Below are 12,515 nucleotides of genomic sequence, written 5' to 3' on the forward strand. Positions count from 1 at the left end.
GAGGAGATGGAAACGTATAGATAGTGTAGACATCTTACTAAGAATTTTAGGGAAAACAAAAAAATATTTAGAACTGACATGAAAAGGCATAACTGCGCAAAATTGTTCTCTCTTGACAACAAAAAAGGATGTTTGGTACAGAAATCTCCAGAGGAAGTAAAACTAAATATATTTGCAATTGTGTGATATCAATGGGTCATGTTCACAATACACTTCTCATTAATACTTTTTTACAAAAAGGCCATCATGGCTTGCTTTATTGAATGCAAACATTGGTTTCATCATCCACTTTTGTAGCACTGATCTTGTTTTACTTGATGTTCGGCATCTCTCACTGAAAAGTGGGATGTTTTGTGCTCACGTGGACAGGGAGACCTGAAATTTGATGACACGTGTTAGCATCGGTCGAAATATAAAGATTCTATGTTAATATAGTGTAGATAAGAAAGTGTGAAATATGAAAAATGAGAAGTAGCAGATTTACTTAAGTGTCAAAAAATGAGAAGTAACAACTTTACTAAACTATCTGATGAATTTAAGTAAAAAAAAAGGTGAATGTATAATATCTTAAAACATGAATCATTCTTGAAATGTTAAATACAAACATGAATGCAAGTGGGCCATTTCCTATCAATCTAGTTGTACCTAGGCACCACTGTTAATCTGTTCAATTATGTAAATTTTTATATTAAATGCTCAGCCTACGAAAACTAGTAAGGATTATTCCTTCGCAATTTAGAGAATTAACTATTCTCAACAGGGAGCCAACGTGTCCAAAGGGAATTTCATACCTCCTCGCTCACTGGAAGCTTATTGAGCATATTGACAATGTTCTCTATGGAAGGTCTCTTCTTCTGATCAATCTCTACACACTGTAGACCAATATTGATACATGCTTCTACTTGATTGAAACCATGTTCTTCTAACTCAATGTACTCACACATTATTTTCTCCAGTGTCCAATTTTCTTTTACCTACATAAAAATGTGAAACTATCATAATGTAAGGAAATCAACTGAGAGAATATTCTCAATTTTAGTCTTCAAAAGATAAAGTATATTAATTCTTACTCCATCAATATATTTCCTTGCATGCTTCTGGTCAGTGCTAGAACTATTCATCTCTCTCGTGGATATCTCCATTATGATTAGGCCTAAACTATATATGTCTGACCGAGCCGAGATTTCGCCATTGTACAGATACTCCGGGGCCATGTACCCACTAACGGCATTAACATCAAGATATTAATCAGCATCATTAATTGGAGATGTGAAAATGAGTTTCACATTACAGTATAGGAACAAGATAGCTGATATATCATCATAATAGACATGCAGTAACTTACATCGATCCCACGACACTTCGTGTGTTCTTTCGGGTTTGATCTTGGCCGAATATTCTGGAGAAACCAAAATCCGCAATTTTCGGTGTCATGTTGTCACCCAGTAGTATATTCTGAGGCTTCAGACCCAAATGGAGAACGGGACTAGGCAAGGTATGTAGAAAATGTATACCTTCACATATTCCCTTTATTATTTTAAAGCGCATATCCCAATCAATGCTACTGGATTCACCTGAAGTAACATGTCATGGAATTTTATAATTTATCTAAGATGGTGGATAAAGACGATAACAATATCTCAGAATAATAACAACGGCAAAGATCTTGTGAAGTGAAAAATCTCCACCAGAAAAACAGCACGATTCTTCTATTCATAACGTGTGATGATATCCTTTTTGCTCAGTAAATTACTGGTGCGGAAAAAGAGGACCTTATGCAAAGTCATGCTAGAACTCCAAACAAGGTGCATGAAAAATAATACTACCCCGGATAGTAAATGATACTCCTATGACATACCAAAAAGATTCTTGTGAAGGCTCCCCTTAGGCAAGTATTCATAGCAGAGTACAGTGTCAGTGATCTCTGCAATAATATATCGTCCGTTGCTCTGCACCAATTTGTTTTGTGCTTCCCGGCAGTAGGCAACCAACTTGACGATATTTTCATGCTCGAGCACCATAATATTCTGAACCTCATTCGCGAATATTGTGTCACGTGGTACAGGCGAATTTTCTGCGAGCTTCTTCACAGCAACCACTCCATCGTCCAGGATCCCCTGTTCAATGTCACAAAAAACTAATCTAACTTAGCACCTTCCCGTATCAACATCTGAATTGACGGAAAAAGTTGTGGCAAAATCATACAGTACTACCTTATAAACTGACCCGAACGCGCCCTGACCAAGTAGTAGCTCACCGGAGAAGTTATTTGTGATTTTGCTCAAGAAGTCTAATGGTAGCTCGTTCGGTAGGCTCTCCAGGGTCATACCTCCGGTGGCCATTAATTGCTGATGATGTAAGAAGCTGCCGATGCGATCGATTACAACTTGCAATTATAAAGGCAAGGAAGTTGCTAAACAATATCAGACTAAGGATGCACAAGGAAGCTGTATCTGGGAATAATTAAGCAGTTCGTCAAGTGCACTGACCTTGGAGAGGAACGCTCCTCGTCCGGCGTCCGCGATTTAGGATCCACGCTGGGAAGAGAACACCGGGAGAGGGAGTGAACTTCAGATCTGAGATGAATAGACTACTTGCTGCCGGTGCCACTGCCCACTAGTATGTGTGCAAAGCAAAAGGAAAGAAGAAAGGAGATATTTCTATGATCGGTTGACTTGACTGTCGCTAGCTTGGGTCCGCCCTCATCAGTAGACGCGGTTTGGTCTGATTTTGCTTTTGGTTCAGCTTCCTTGTCAGCAGATAATTTCGGTCACATGCATTTTAAAAAAGACTTACGATCTATTCATCAAACATAATGTGTTTTGGCTCGTAAGCATATCGTTACTCAACTCGATATGTTCATATCAAGTGCATCACGCTGAAAAAACGATATATTTTCTGAGACAGGAAGCCAAAAAAGATCCAAGTCAACACGTCATATTCATGTGTAATCACGAGCATGCAGTTCTTTATCTTATATAGTTGTATAGATTGCTTCAAAGTCATCCCATATTCGGTTTCTGCAAGAGCAGAGAAGCTATACCCAAAAGGGAGCATGATAGAACTTCGGTCAGTACGTGACTTAAGAAACTGTCAGATTAGAAGTACACGCTGTTTGGACCAACGAGTATTCTGTTGGAATTCTTCACGAACAACCAGCATTTTTGGCAACAACTTCCCATGTTCAGAACACACATGTACAAGAAAAATAAATACATCCTACCTCGATTACCAACACAGCCACACAAACATCTACAAGTTGAACACACACGCTTATTTCTGGTATAGAACTGGGGAAACAAATAGTGTTATCAACAGAATAATTTGACAGGTCACGCTCTGTCTCCCTATCAATTGGCGCTGACGAGAAAAGCATGCTGGCACACTCCACATTCGACTGTTTCAGAGCCAGAGATTGGAACTTCAACCTGCAGTTCAACATTCATTTAATATGTTATGTTAGTGATCAATCAACAATTATTACAAGACCATTTTATATTTCAGCTATACACTCCCTATAATCTGTGACGGACCTGAAGATGGACTGTGCAGGTAGGGCACGCAACTTCTCGCATTCTTGTTCCAGATGCACCTCCAGACGCCGTCCCTTTGACAGAAGAAATTTCAAAAATTTGCTGCATTACTAATAATGTTAAAAAATGCACTTCATGGGAACATGAAAGTACCTGAAGACTTGCGATTCCTCTCCAGTTCCTCCTGTTGATCAAAGGATTTTTTTGTTAAATCATCAATTTCACAGAACAAATCACATTAGCTTCAGTCTTCCTTCGTAGTCATAATAATAACCATAATGGTAACATAATTTTCGAAAATCTAACTAGTAATCGGATCTAGAATAAGGTTTCCAAACACTAGATTAAGAATGTAGTTACTACAGCAATAGACACTGCACAAAAAATGTAAAGCTGCCAAAAAAACCATACTTCATTTGCAAGAAGTTCAAAAACAAGATCTAATGTCCCTTCAAATAATAATGCTGCTACTCTGGGCTTCCACATTTGGTTATATATTTTCCAGATTCAACAACAACAACAAAGCCTTTCCGTCCCAAACAAGTTGGGGTAGGCTAGAGCTGAAACCCATAATTCTGGCACATGGATAGCTAACTTCCTTCCACACACCCGTCCATGGCTAGTTCTTTGGTGATATTCCAGTCCTTCAGATCTCTCTTTATGACCCCGACTATCTTGGCATTTCCAGCAATTCAGCACGATTTATCCGTCTGCTATGCACTGGTGCTTCTAGAGCCCTAGTGTTGTATATGCCCAAACCATCCCAGATGATGTTGGACAATCGGTGCCACCTGGCTATCACGTATATCATCATTCCTGGCCGATCCTTTCTTGTGTGACCACATTCATGTCAACATGAGCACCTTTGCTACACCTAACTGTTGCACATGTCGCCTTTTATTTGGCCAAAATTCTGTGTCATACAACATCGCAGGTCGAATTGCTGTTCTATAGAACCTGCCTGTTAGCTTTTGTGGCACTATTCACCGAGGAAGCTTGGCAGCACTTCTTCCATCCAGCTTTGATTCGATGGCTCACATCTTCATCGATATCACCATCCTTCTGCAGCATTGAACCCTAATATCGAAATTTGTCCTTCTGAGATACCACCTGTCCATCAAGGCTAACCTCCTTGTGGCTAATAGTATTGAAAGCGCACCTCACGTACCGTTTTAATTCTACTATAAGCCTAAAACCTCTCAATTCCAAAGTCTGTCTCCACACCTCTAACTTTCTATTAACCCCCCTCCAACTACCGTCGAGAAGCACCACATCATACACAAAGAGCATACACCATGGGATATCACCTTGTATATCCCTTGGGACCGCATCCATCACCAAAGCAAAAAAAATAAGGACTTAAAGTTGACCCTTGGTGCAGTCCTATTCTAATTAGGAAGTCATCCGTGCCGTTATCACTTGTTTGAACAGTTGTCCCAACATTACCGTACATGTCCTTGATGAGGGTAACGTACTTTGTAGGGACTTGTGTTTCTCCAAGGCCTACCACATGACATTCTATGGTATCTTAGGCCTCCTTAGGTGCATCTGGAGACGGACCTTCACCAAGTCAATGAACACCATATGCAGGTCCTTTTGCTCCATGTATCTCTCCATAAGCTCTCGTACCAAGAAAATAAACCATGGTCGACCTCTCAGAGTCCCAGGCATGAAACCAAACTGATTTTTGGTCACGCCTGTCATTCTTCTTGAGAGGCGCTCAATGACTCTCGCATAGCTTCAGTTATGGCTCATCAACTTAATTCCACGGTAATTAGTACAACCTTACACACACACACACACCCTATTCTTGAAGATTGGTACTAATATACTCCGCCTCGATTCTTCGGTCATGGTCATCTTATTTGACTGGAAAATGAGGCTAAAAAGCTCAGTTAGCCATCTTATCGCTACGTCTCCGAGGCCTCTCCACACCTCAATGCGGATACAATCAGGGCCCATCGCCTTGCCTCCTTTCATCCTTTTTAAAGCCTCCATGACCTCATACTCCGGGATCCGTCACACAAAACGTTCGTTGATATCGTCAAAGGAGTCGTCCAGCTCAATTGCAGAGCTCTCATTCTCTCCATTGAAGAACTTGTCGAAGTACTCTTGCATCTATGCCTGATCTCCTCGTCCTTCACCAAAAGACAATCTGCTCCGTCCTTGATGCATTTGACTTGGTTGACATCCCTCGTCTCCATCTCTCATATCTTGGCCATCTTATAGATGTCCCTTTCGCCTTCATGTATAAACGCTAGTAGAGGTCCTCGTACACCCTTGCTTCCCTCACAGCTCACTTTGCAGTCTTCTTCGCCACTACTATGTTGTCCACACTCCTATCCAGGTGTAGGCTTCTGAAACAGTCAGTCTCCTTAGGCCTCCTTATAGGATAGGAATATCATAGGAATAGGAAAACCATAGGAAGCGAGATGGCATGTATCTCATTTCCTATAGGGAAAGGGATGTCATTTGACTCATAGGACAGGAAATTTTCCATTAGGCTAATGTTTTTTTGTCCTTTGAAACGTGAAAGATTGGTTCTTATCCTTCATAGGAATAGGAATCAATTCCTAAAAACCAAAGGGCTTCAAAGGAATTTTTCCTACAAAATTCCTATCCTATAGAATTCTTTCAAAATTCCTATAAACGACATCTGGACATCGTTGTTCCACTACCAAGTATCTTTAGCTTCGCTTCTACTTTCCTTGGTCACCCCAAATTCCTCTGAAGCCAACTTCCGAACACAAGTCGCCACCTTCATCCACATATTGTTTGCGTCACCTCCTTCCTCCCAAGAGCCCTCCTCAATAACCCTCTCCTTGAAAGCCTAAGGTGCCTCTCCCTTGAGCTTCCACCACTTCGTTCTAGCGACTTTGGCTCGCTTATATGATGGACACAAATTCAGAAGCGGAAGTCAGCCACCGCAAGCTTATGTTGAGGGACAACACTCTACATGTCCTTACAATCTAGGCAAGCACGCTTGTCTTCTCTTCTCGAGAGGACCAAATCAATATGGCTAGAGTGTTGACGACTACTGGAAGTCACTAGGTGGGATTCTCTCTTTCTAAAGAGGATGTTAGCTACGGTCATGTTGTAGGCTAAAGCGAAGCTTAAGACATCCTCCCCATCTTGATTCCTGCTGCCATAACCAAAGCCCCCACGCACCCCTTCAAAACATGTGTTAGATGTACCCACGTGTTAGATGTACCCACGCGGCCATTGAGGTCTCCATGAAGAGCTTCTCGCCAATAGATACACTCCTTACCATGTCCTCCCAAAGTTCCTGGAAGTCCCTCTTGGTGCTCTTATTGTGGCCTACTTATGGGGCATACGCGCTGATAACATTGAGAACCAAGTCCCGAACGACCAGCTTGACCAGGATAATCCGGTCTCCTTGCCTCTTGACGTCTACCACACCATACTCGAGGCTCTTGTTGATCAAGATACCTACTCCATTTTTGTTTGTAGTTGTCCCGGTGTACCACAACTTGAAGCCGGAATCCTCCAACTCCTTAACATTATGTTCCTCCATTTGGTTTCTTAGACACATAGGATATCAACATCTCTCCTCACTGATGTATACCCTACGTTCCAGCTACCTAAGCGGTTCCTACTAGGCTCTTACCCTTCGCACTTTTTAGATCAAAACGAAAAAGAAGAGAAATCAAAGTACGGCTAGGGGGCTCCTTTTAGCACAAAAGTAAGTTCTCTAATTTAGCCGTAATCGGCGGAATTGGTTTGTGGCCAAAACTATGGCAATATTCCTTTTCCATTGGCATCCAAGTTCATTTTTTGCCACTTATATGGGTGTATCGCATAGAGAAAGGGTCATCTAGTATATTACCTTCAGTTTTCTTGCAAGATCTCCATGACTTTGCACTGTGGTAGATCTGTTGGCAGCTTCCTGTGCCATACTAAGTCTCTGAGAAACCTCTGCCTGTGGAAGAGAATTATTATGAGAACTTGGCAGCATCTCTACACGTCAAGCATATTTTCACACACAACTATCAAAAGCTGGAATATCTACACGTCAAGCATATTTTCACACACAACTATCAAAAGCTGGAATAGTTTAGTGCAGCGAAATGCTTCCCAGAATACAGCCGCTACACTGGTAATAATAATGGAAGACAAATAAATGCAAAGGATCTAAGCCACTGAGTAGGAAAAACACCATCAATAAGAAACACAATAAAGAGCTTTAACAAAATTGAGTGATGATAAAAACAACTAGAGCAAAGTCAAGGACATGCTTAAGGAGAAATACTAAGCAACCCAACAAAGGCTGAAGAGCTGTAACAAACTTGGTGACGTAATTCTTTTTCCAGTTGGCTAGCAGAAAAAGAAAGAAAAGTACGGATTGGGCACCTTTCTTTTAATAAGGTAATTATTGTCAACAATATTTGGAAGGAAACAGAGAACTAGAAAGTGAATACAGCAAACGTTAAACTAAGTCCACACAGTAGCAGAACATACCATGCATCTATCGCAAACTCGGACAAGTGGAGCATTATCTTCAGCTGTCAGAGCAATTCTTCCTTGGCTGCATTTATCACAGAAGATCTCGCCACAGTTCCTACAATGATGCTGGAACAAAGAATAACAAACCCATATCATACATTATAACTTCATAGTTCTGGTGATAACATGCATAGCTGAACAAAGCTACTATATAAATTACCCTGCGGTTGAAATGACTGAAATCACCAGCACAAGACTGGCATTTCTTAGCAGCCTCATCTGGAACCTGAAAGTGGAGACACAGTAACATCACATGTTAAGTATACTGCAACCTTTAATCAAGAATACGAGAAGAAAAATATTCATAAGATTATTAAGAGATGGAGGTCCCGTCTGAATTAATTACTTCAAAGAGTTAAGAGTTTAAGGGGTCATGGATGACAAGAATGCTCCTAAACAGTTCTAAAGAAATAAGTAAGTAAATTGATGTGTTTCAAACAATCCTGTGACTACCATGTAAGTAAATGGGTATTGAGCAGCTTCATCTTACCCAATGATCTTTCACTTCATCAACAGGTTTCGCAAACATCCAATCAAAACCTTTTTTCTTCTCATTTGATTGTATTGAGGATTTACCAGCATCTACTGTTCCTTTGGCTCTTGCATCTTCACCGATCTCTTTAAACTACGTTATAGAATCACAAAAGTAAACAAGGCTTAATCTAAGGAAGAAATTCTTAATGCAACATGTAGAATCAAACAGAGTGTCAATTATGTAGTTCCAAGCTAGTAACCAATCTGGGCAACACAAATATCGAATGTTAACATAAAAATTCATGTAAACAAAAATATGGTTAAAATAGAATCAGCAAGATAGGAGCAATTCAAACACAACAAGTGTAACAGAACAGATAAAAACATGTTCGCACACAACAAAAAATTGGCATGAGATTTTGCTCATCTGGTCATACTATAGAAGGCGAAATATTCATAAAAAAAATACATATTTCATTTTTACTACCTATTTTCGGTAGAAAATATATGTCATTTCAGTACTAAACAGTTCTCACCAAATAACCCTATTGATGGTCTATCGGTATTAGTATTGACTGATCAGCATACATGGGCAAACCATGCAAAAAAATAAGACATTAACTCCTTATTTCTACAAGTATGGAGTTAAAATAACATGTAAAATGAACCAGAAGTACCAAAGCAACACCATAGCATGGATAAATAACTAGAGTAAACCATTCATACTGATAATTATTACAGATATAGTTGAAATGCTAAGCAGCAACACTGCCAAAGAAACAAAACTAAAAAATATACAGACATTAAAGCATTGAGAAGAAGGATTTTCACTGTTTTCAGTATAGCTAGGAGGCTACTCAAGGATGGTGAAAAGAGAATTGTGGTGAGTACCTGGACTGTTGCTGCTGTCACAGTGTCGAGCAAAGTATTAGAAGTATAGCTGTTTGACTTCAGCCTTATTCGCTTTGCTTCAAAATCTACTGAAGTCTTTGCCCAAATCGCAAATACAGTTGAATCCAAAACCTAAATAAGCAGAGTGTCAACCATTAGAATACTCTCACTACTGTGTATCATATCAGTGATGAGAAAATATAACCATAATCTTCTGCAAAAATGTTGTCCAACACACCTCCCATTTCGTCAGTGTATCAAGGGGATAAATCCTTAGGGTCCTGCTTGTGCTGGGATCAAGCATGCGGATTCCATCCAGACCAATCTGCAACAGCATAATAATTAATAAGTACAGATTTCTTGTATCATAACAATCCCACTTACCATCAATATGGACGTTGGAACAAGTACATATATGTAGTGAAGAAGGAACATCATAAAAACCATTGCACAATATCATAATTTCGGACTGAAACAATACCGATATCTTATCGTTAATGAAGTTACCTGGCAAAGCACATCGGTAGGGCTTCCGGCACCCTCTGGCAGCAGCTTAACCCGAAACTTTTGCGCACCACCACTAGCATCCTCATGGGTTTCTGCTTTTGGAACAGCCCTCGCAATCTTCCCAAAGCTCCCACCCACACTGCCGCCCCCGCCGCCGTGTGGCTGCTCCGCCCCTCCGGACGAGAGTCCAATCGACCGGCCGTAGTCATCAAACATCGCGGCTCCTGACCGGGTCGGCGCCGTGCCCCGCGCGCCGTACGGCTCGGGGCCTGCGTCCCCGGTATAGGCATACGCGCCCTCGTTCAGGTAATCGTCGTCGCCATACCCAGCGGCGGGCTGCTGGTAGCCTCCACCGTAGTACGGGGCATCATAGGGAAGGGGCGGTGGGCTGGGTTCCGCTGCGGGAGTCGGCTGGGTGGGCTGCGAGTAGCTGTAGTACGGCGCCGGCGTGGGTTCCGGGGGGTAGGGCGTGGGGTTGTAGGGCGGGTACCCGGCGTACTGGGGCGGCTGCGTGTAGGACGGGGCGGATGGCGGCTGCTCGGGGTAGCCGCCGACGGAGTAGGGCGGCGCGGAGGCGTAGCCCCCCGGGATCGGGGGGTCGGCGGCGGCGGGGTGGGGGGTCGGCCCCGGCGGCGCGTACTGGTGAGGGTAGTAGTGGCCCGCGGGGGCGGAGGAGGCGTAGTCGCCGCTCCCGTGCTGCATCGCCGGCGAGGTGGAAGGCGACGGCGATTTCCTCTCTGTCTGTCTTTTTTTCCCAAAACTCTGATCCGATTCGATGCTTCGCGATTGCGTTTGTTTGCAGGGGAAGAAAGGGTAAAGAAGGTGGGGGTTCGTTTCGGAGGTTGACGCGTTAGCTCTGGAGCGTGTCCGCGCGCGGAAGCCGTTGGATCTCGTCGGCGGGTGGAAGTGGACGGTCGCGATGGTTGCTGTGGTGGTATTGGGTTCGCCTTTCGCGGGAGTTGTTTTGTCCGCCGCTCTGACTACGCGTCCGACACGGCGGGTTACTGGTGTGTGGATCGAATTAGGCCGTGCGTGTCCGTCAGCGTAAAGGCCCACGTGATACGGATTGGCTTTGAAAACCAATGCTTTTTAAACTGCAAATTAATGATTTAATTAGAAGCAACTAGTTAACGAGCGCTTCTTTGAGAGGCTCACAATGATCAGCGCCACTTGGCGCGCTCTCAGCCGTCCGCCACGTGTCGCGCTCTGGACGCTCCCTCTAAGGTTTTTTTCCTGCACGCGTTTTCGGCCTTTTAAACGGATTTTTCCCGGGGTTTTTCGATGTTTCGGTTTTGCATCGGTCTTCCTTAACTTTTGGAACAAAAAAAGAAAAAAAAGGAATTTTTTTGCGAAAAAATGTGTTTTTTTTTCGCGAGAGTCACGGTTTTGCTTTCGCGAGAGGCATGGTTTTGTTTTCGCGAGAGTCACGGCCACTTGGGAACGGAAAAAAAAACGTGTTTTCTGTTTTTTTTTCTTCCACGAGAGGCACGGTTTTGCTTTTAAGAGAGGAACAATTGTGCTTTCAGGCCGTGCCTCTCGAAAAATGAAAAAAAATGTGTTTTCTGTTTTTTTCGAGAAAGACACGGTTTTGCTTCTGCGAGAGGCATGGTTATGCTTTCACGAGAGGCACGGCCGTGCCTCTCGGAAACGGAAAAAACGCATTTTTTGTTTTTCTTTCTTTCGCGAGAGGCATGTGTTGAAAGGATCGATATAGTTGACTAGAGGGGGGTGAATAGGCAACTAACAATTTTTAGCTTTTCTTTACCAAATTAAACTTTGCATCAAAGTAGGTTGTCTAGATATGCAACTAGGTGCGCAACCTATATGATGCAACAACAATAAGCACACAAGCAAGCGAAGGATAGAACACAATATAACTTGCACAAGTAAAGGTAAGAGATAACCAAGAGTGGAATCGATGGAGACGAGGATGTGTTACCGAAATTCCTTCCCTTTGAGGGGAAGTACGTCTCCGTTGGAGCGGTGTGGAGGCACAATGCTCCCCAAGAAGCCACTAGGGCCACCGTATTCTCCTCACGCCCTCACACAATGCGAGATGTCGTGATTCCACTATTGGTGCCCTTCAACGGAGATAGTTTGGCCAAGAGTACTCTGTCAGAATTTCCTCGTCGTCTGCTTCCCGCTCGAGCCGGACATAGTTCAGCCAAGAGTCTCCTGACAGAGAGAGAGAGACCTTAATGAGTCCAGCATGTCGCCGAAGGGCGAGTGCTGAAAGATATCCGCAACGGTGAACTCCATTACCGGAGCCCAATCGGATTCGATGGGCCCGGGTGCGTACGGTCTGGAACCTACAGCTGGACACCAGTCCGGGGGTCCAGTGACACAGACTTCCTTGGAGGTCGGGTCTGTGTTCGGCTCTACCGCCGATGAGTATGCGGCCTCCGGAGCGGGGTCCATCCACCCTTCCTCGGACGACACGATATGCCCCGGATTTAGGTCCGGAGCTATTGCAGGTGCGATATCCCGAACATTGTCTAACAGCAGATCTAAGCCGTGCTCGTCGTGACGGTTCGGCGCTCCTGGCGTAGGCCTGAATCCATCAAAGATCAATTCTCGCGGATATCG

General features: G+C 43.2%; 1 protein-coding gene across 1 annotated transcript; it reads right to left on the reverse strand.

Annotated features, from left to right (window-relative positions):
* Positions 1–89: 89 nt before the first annotated feature.
* Positions 90–10,719, reverse strand: LOC119363237 (protein FREE1-like). Its single transcript, XM_037628552.1, has 17 exons — positions 9,930–10,719; positions 9,661–9,747; positions 9,423–9,554; positions 8,548–8,682; positions 8,218–8,283; positions 8,013–8,123; positions 7,379–7,473; positions 6,318–6,423; positions 3,687–3,717; positions 3,520–3,607; positions 2,490–2,516; positions 2,214–2,364; positions 1,859–2,117; positions 1,346–1,574; positions 1,071–1,221; positions 792–974; positions 90–375 (listed from the first exon to the last, which is right to left on the reverse strand). The coding sequence occupies exons 1-17, from the start codon at positions 10,629–10,631 to the stop codon at positions 358–360; spliced, it is 2,571 nt and encodes an 856-aa protein (XP_037484449.1). The 5' UTR covers positions 10,632–10,719; the 3' UTR covers positions 90–357.
* Positions 10,720–12,515: the final 1,796 nt, after the last annotated feature.

This window comes from Triticum dicoccoides, chromosome 2B (genome assembly GCF_002162155.2).
Source record: "Triticum dicoccoides isolate Atlit2015 ecotype Zavitan chromosome 2B, WEW_v2.0, whole genome shotgun sequence".
Classification (NCBI taxonomy): domain Eukaryota; kingdom Viridiplantae; phylum Streptophyta; class Magnoliopsida; order Poales; family Poaceae; genus Triticum; species Triticum dicoccoides.

Excerpts from the sequence above, each read along its gene's own strand:
- LOC119363237 (XM_037628552.1), bottom strand. The coding sequence starts at position 10,631 with ATGCAGCACGGGAGCGGCGACTACGCCTCCTCCGCCCCCGCGGGCCAC. Across the intron at positions 3,608-3,686 it reads GAGGAATCGCAAGTCTTCAG|GGACGGCGTCTGGAGGTGCA; the intron begins GTACTTTCATGT and ends CTTCTGTCAAAG. Across the intron at positions 975-1,070 it reads CAAGGAAATATATTGATGGA|GTAAAAGAAAATTGGACACT; the intron begins GTAAGAATTAAT and ends ATTTTTATGTAG.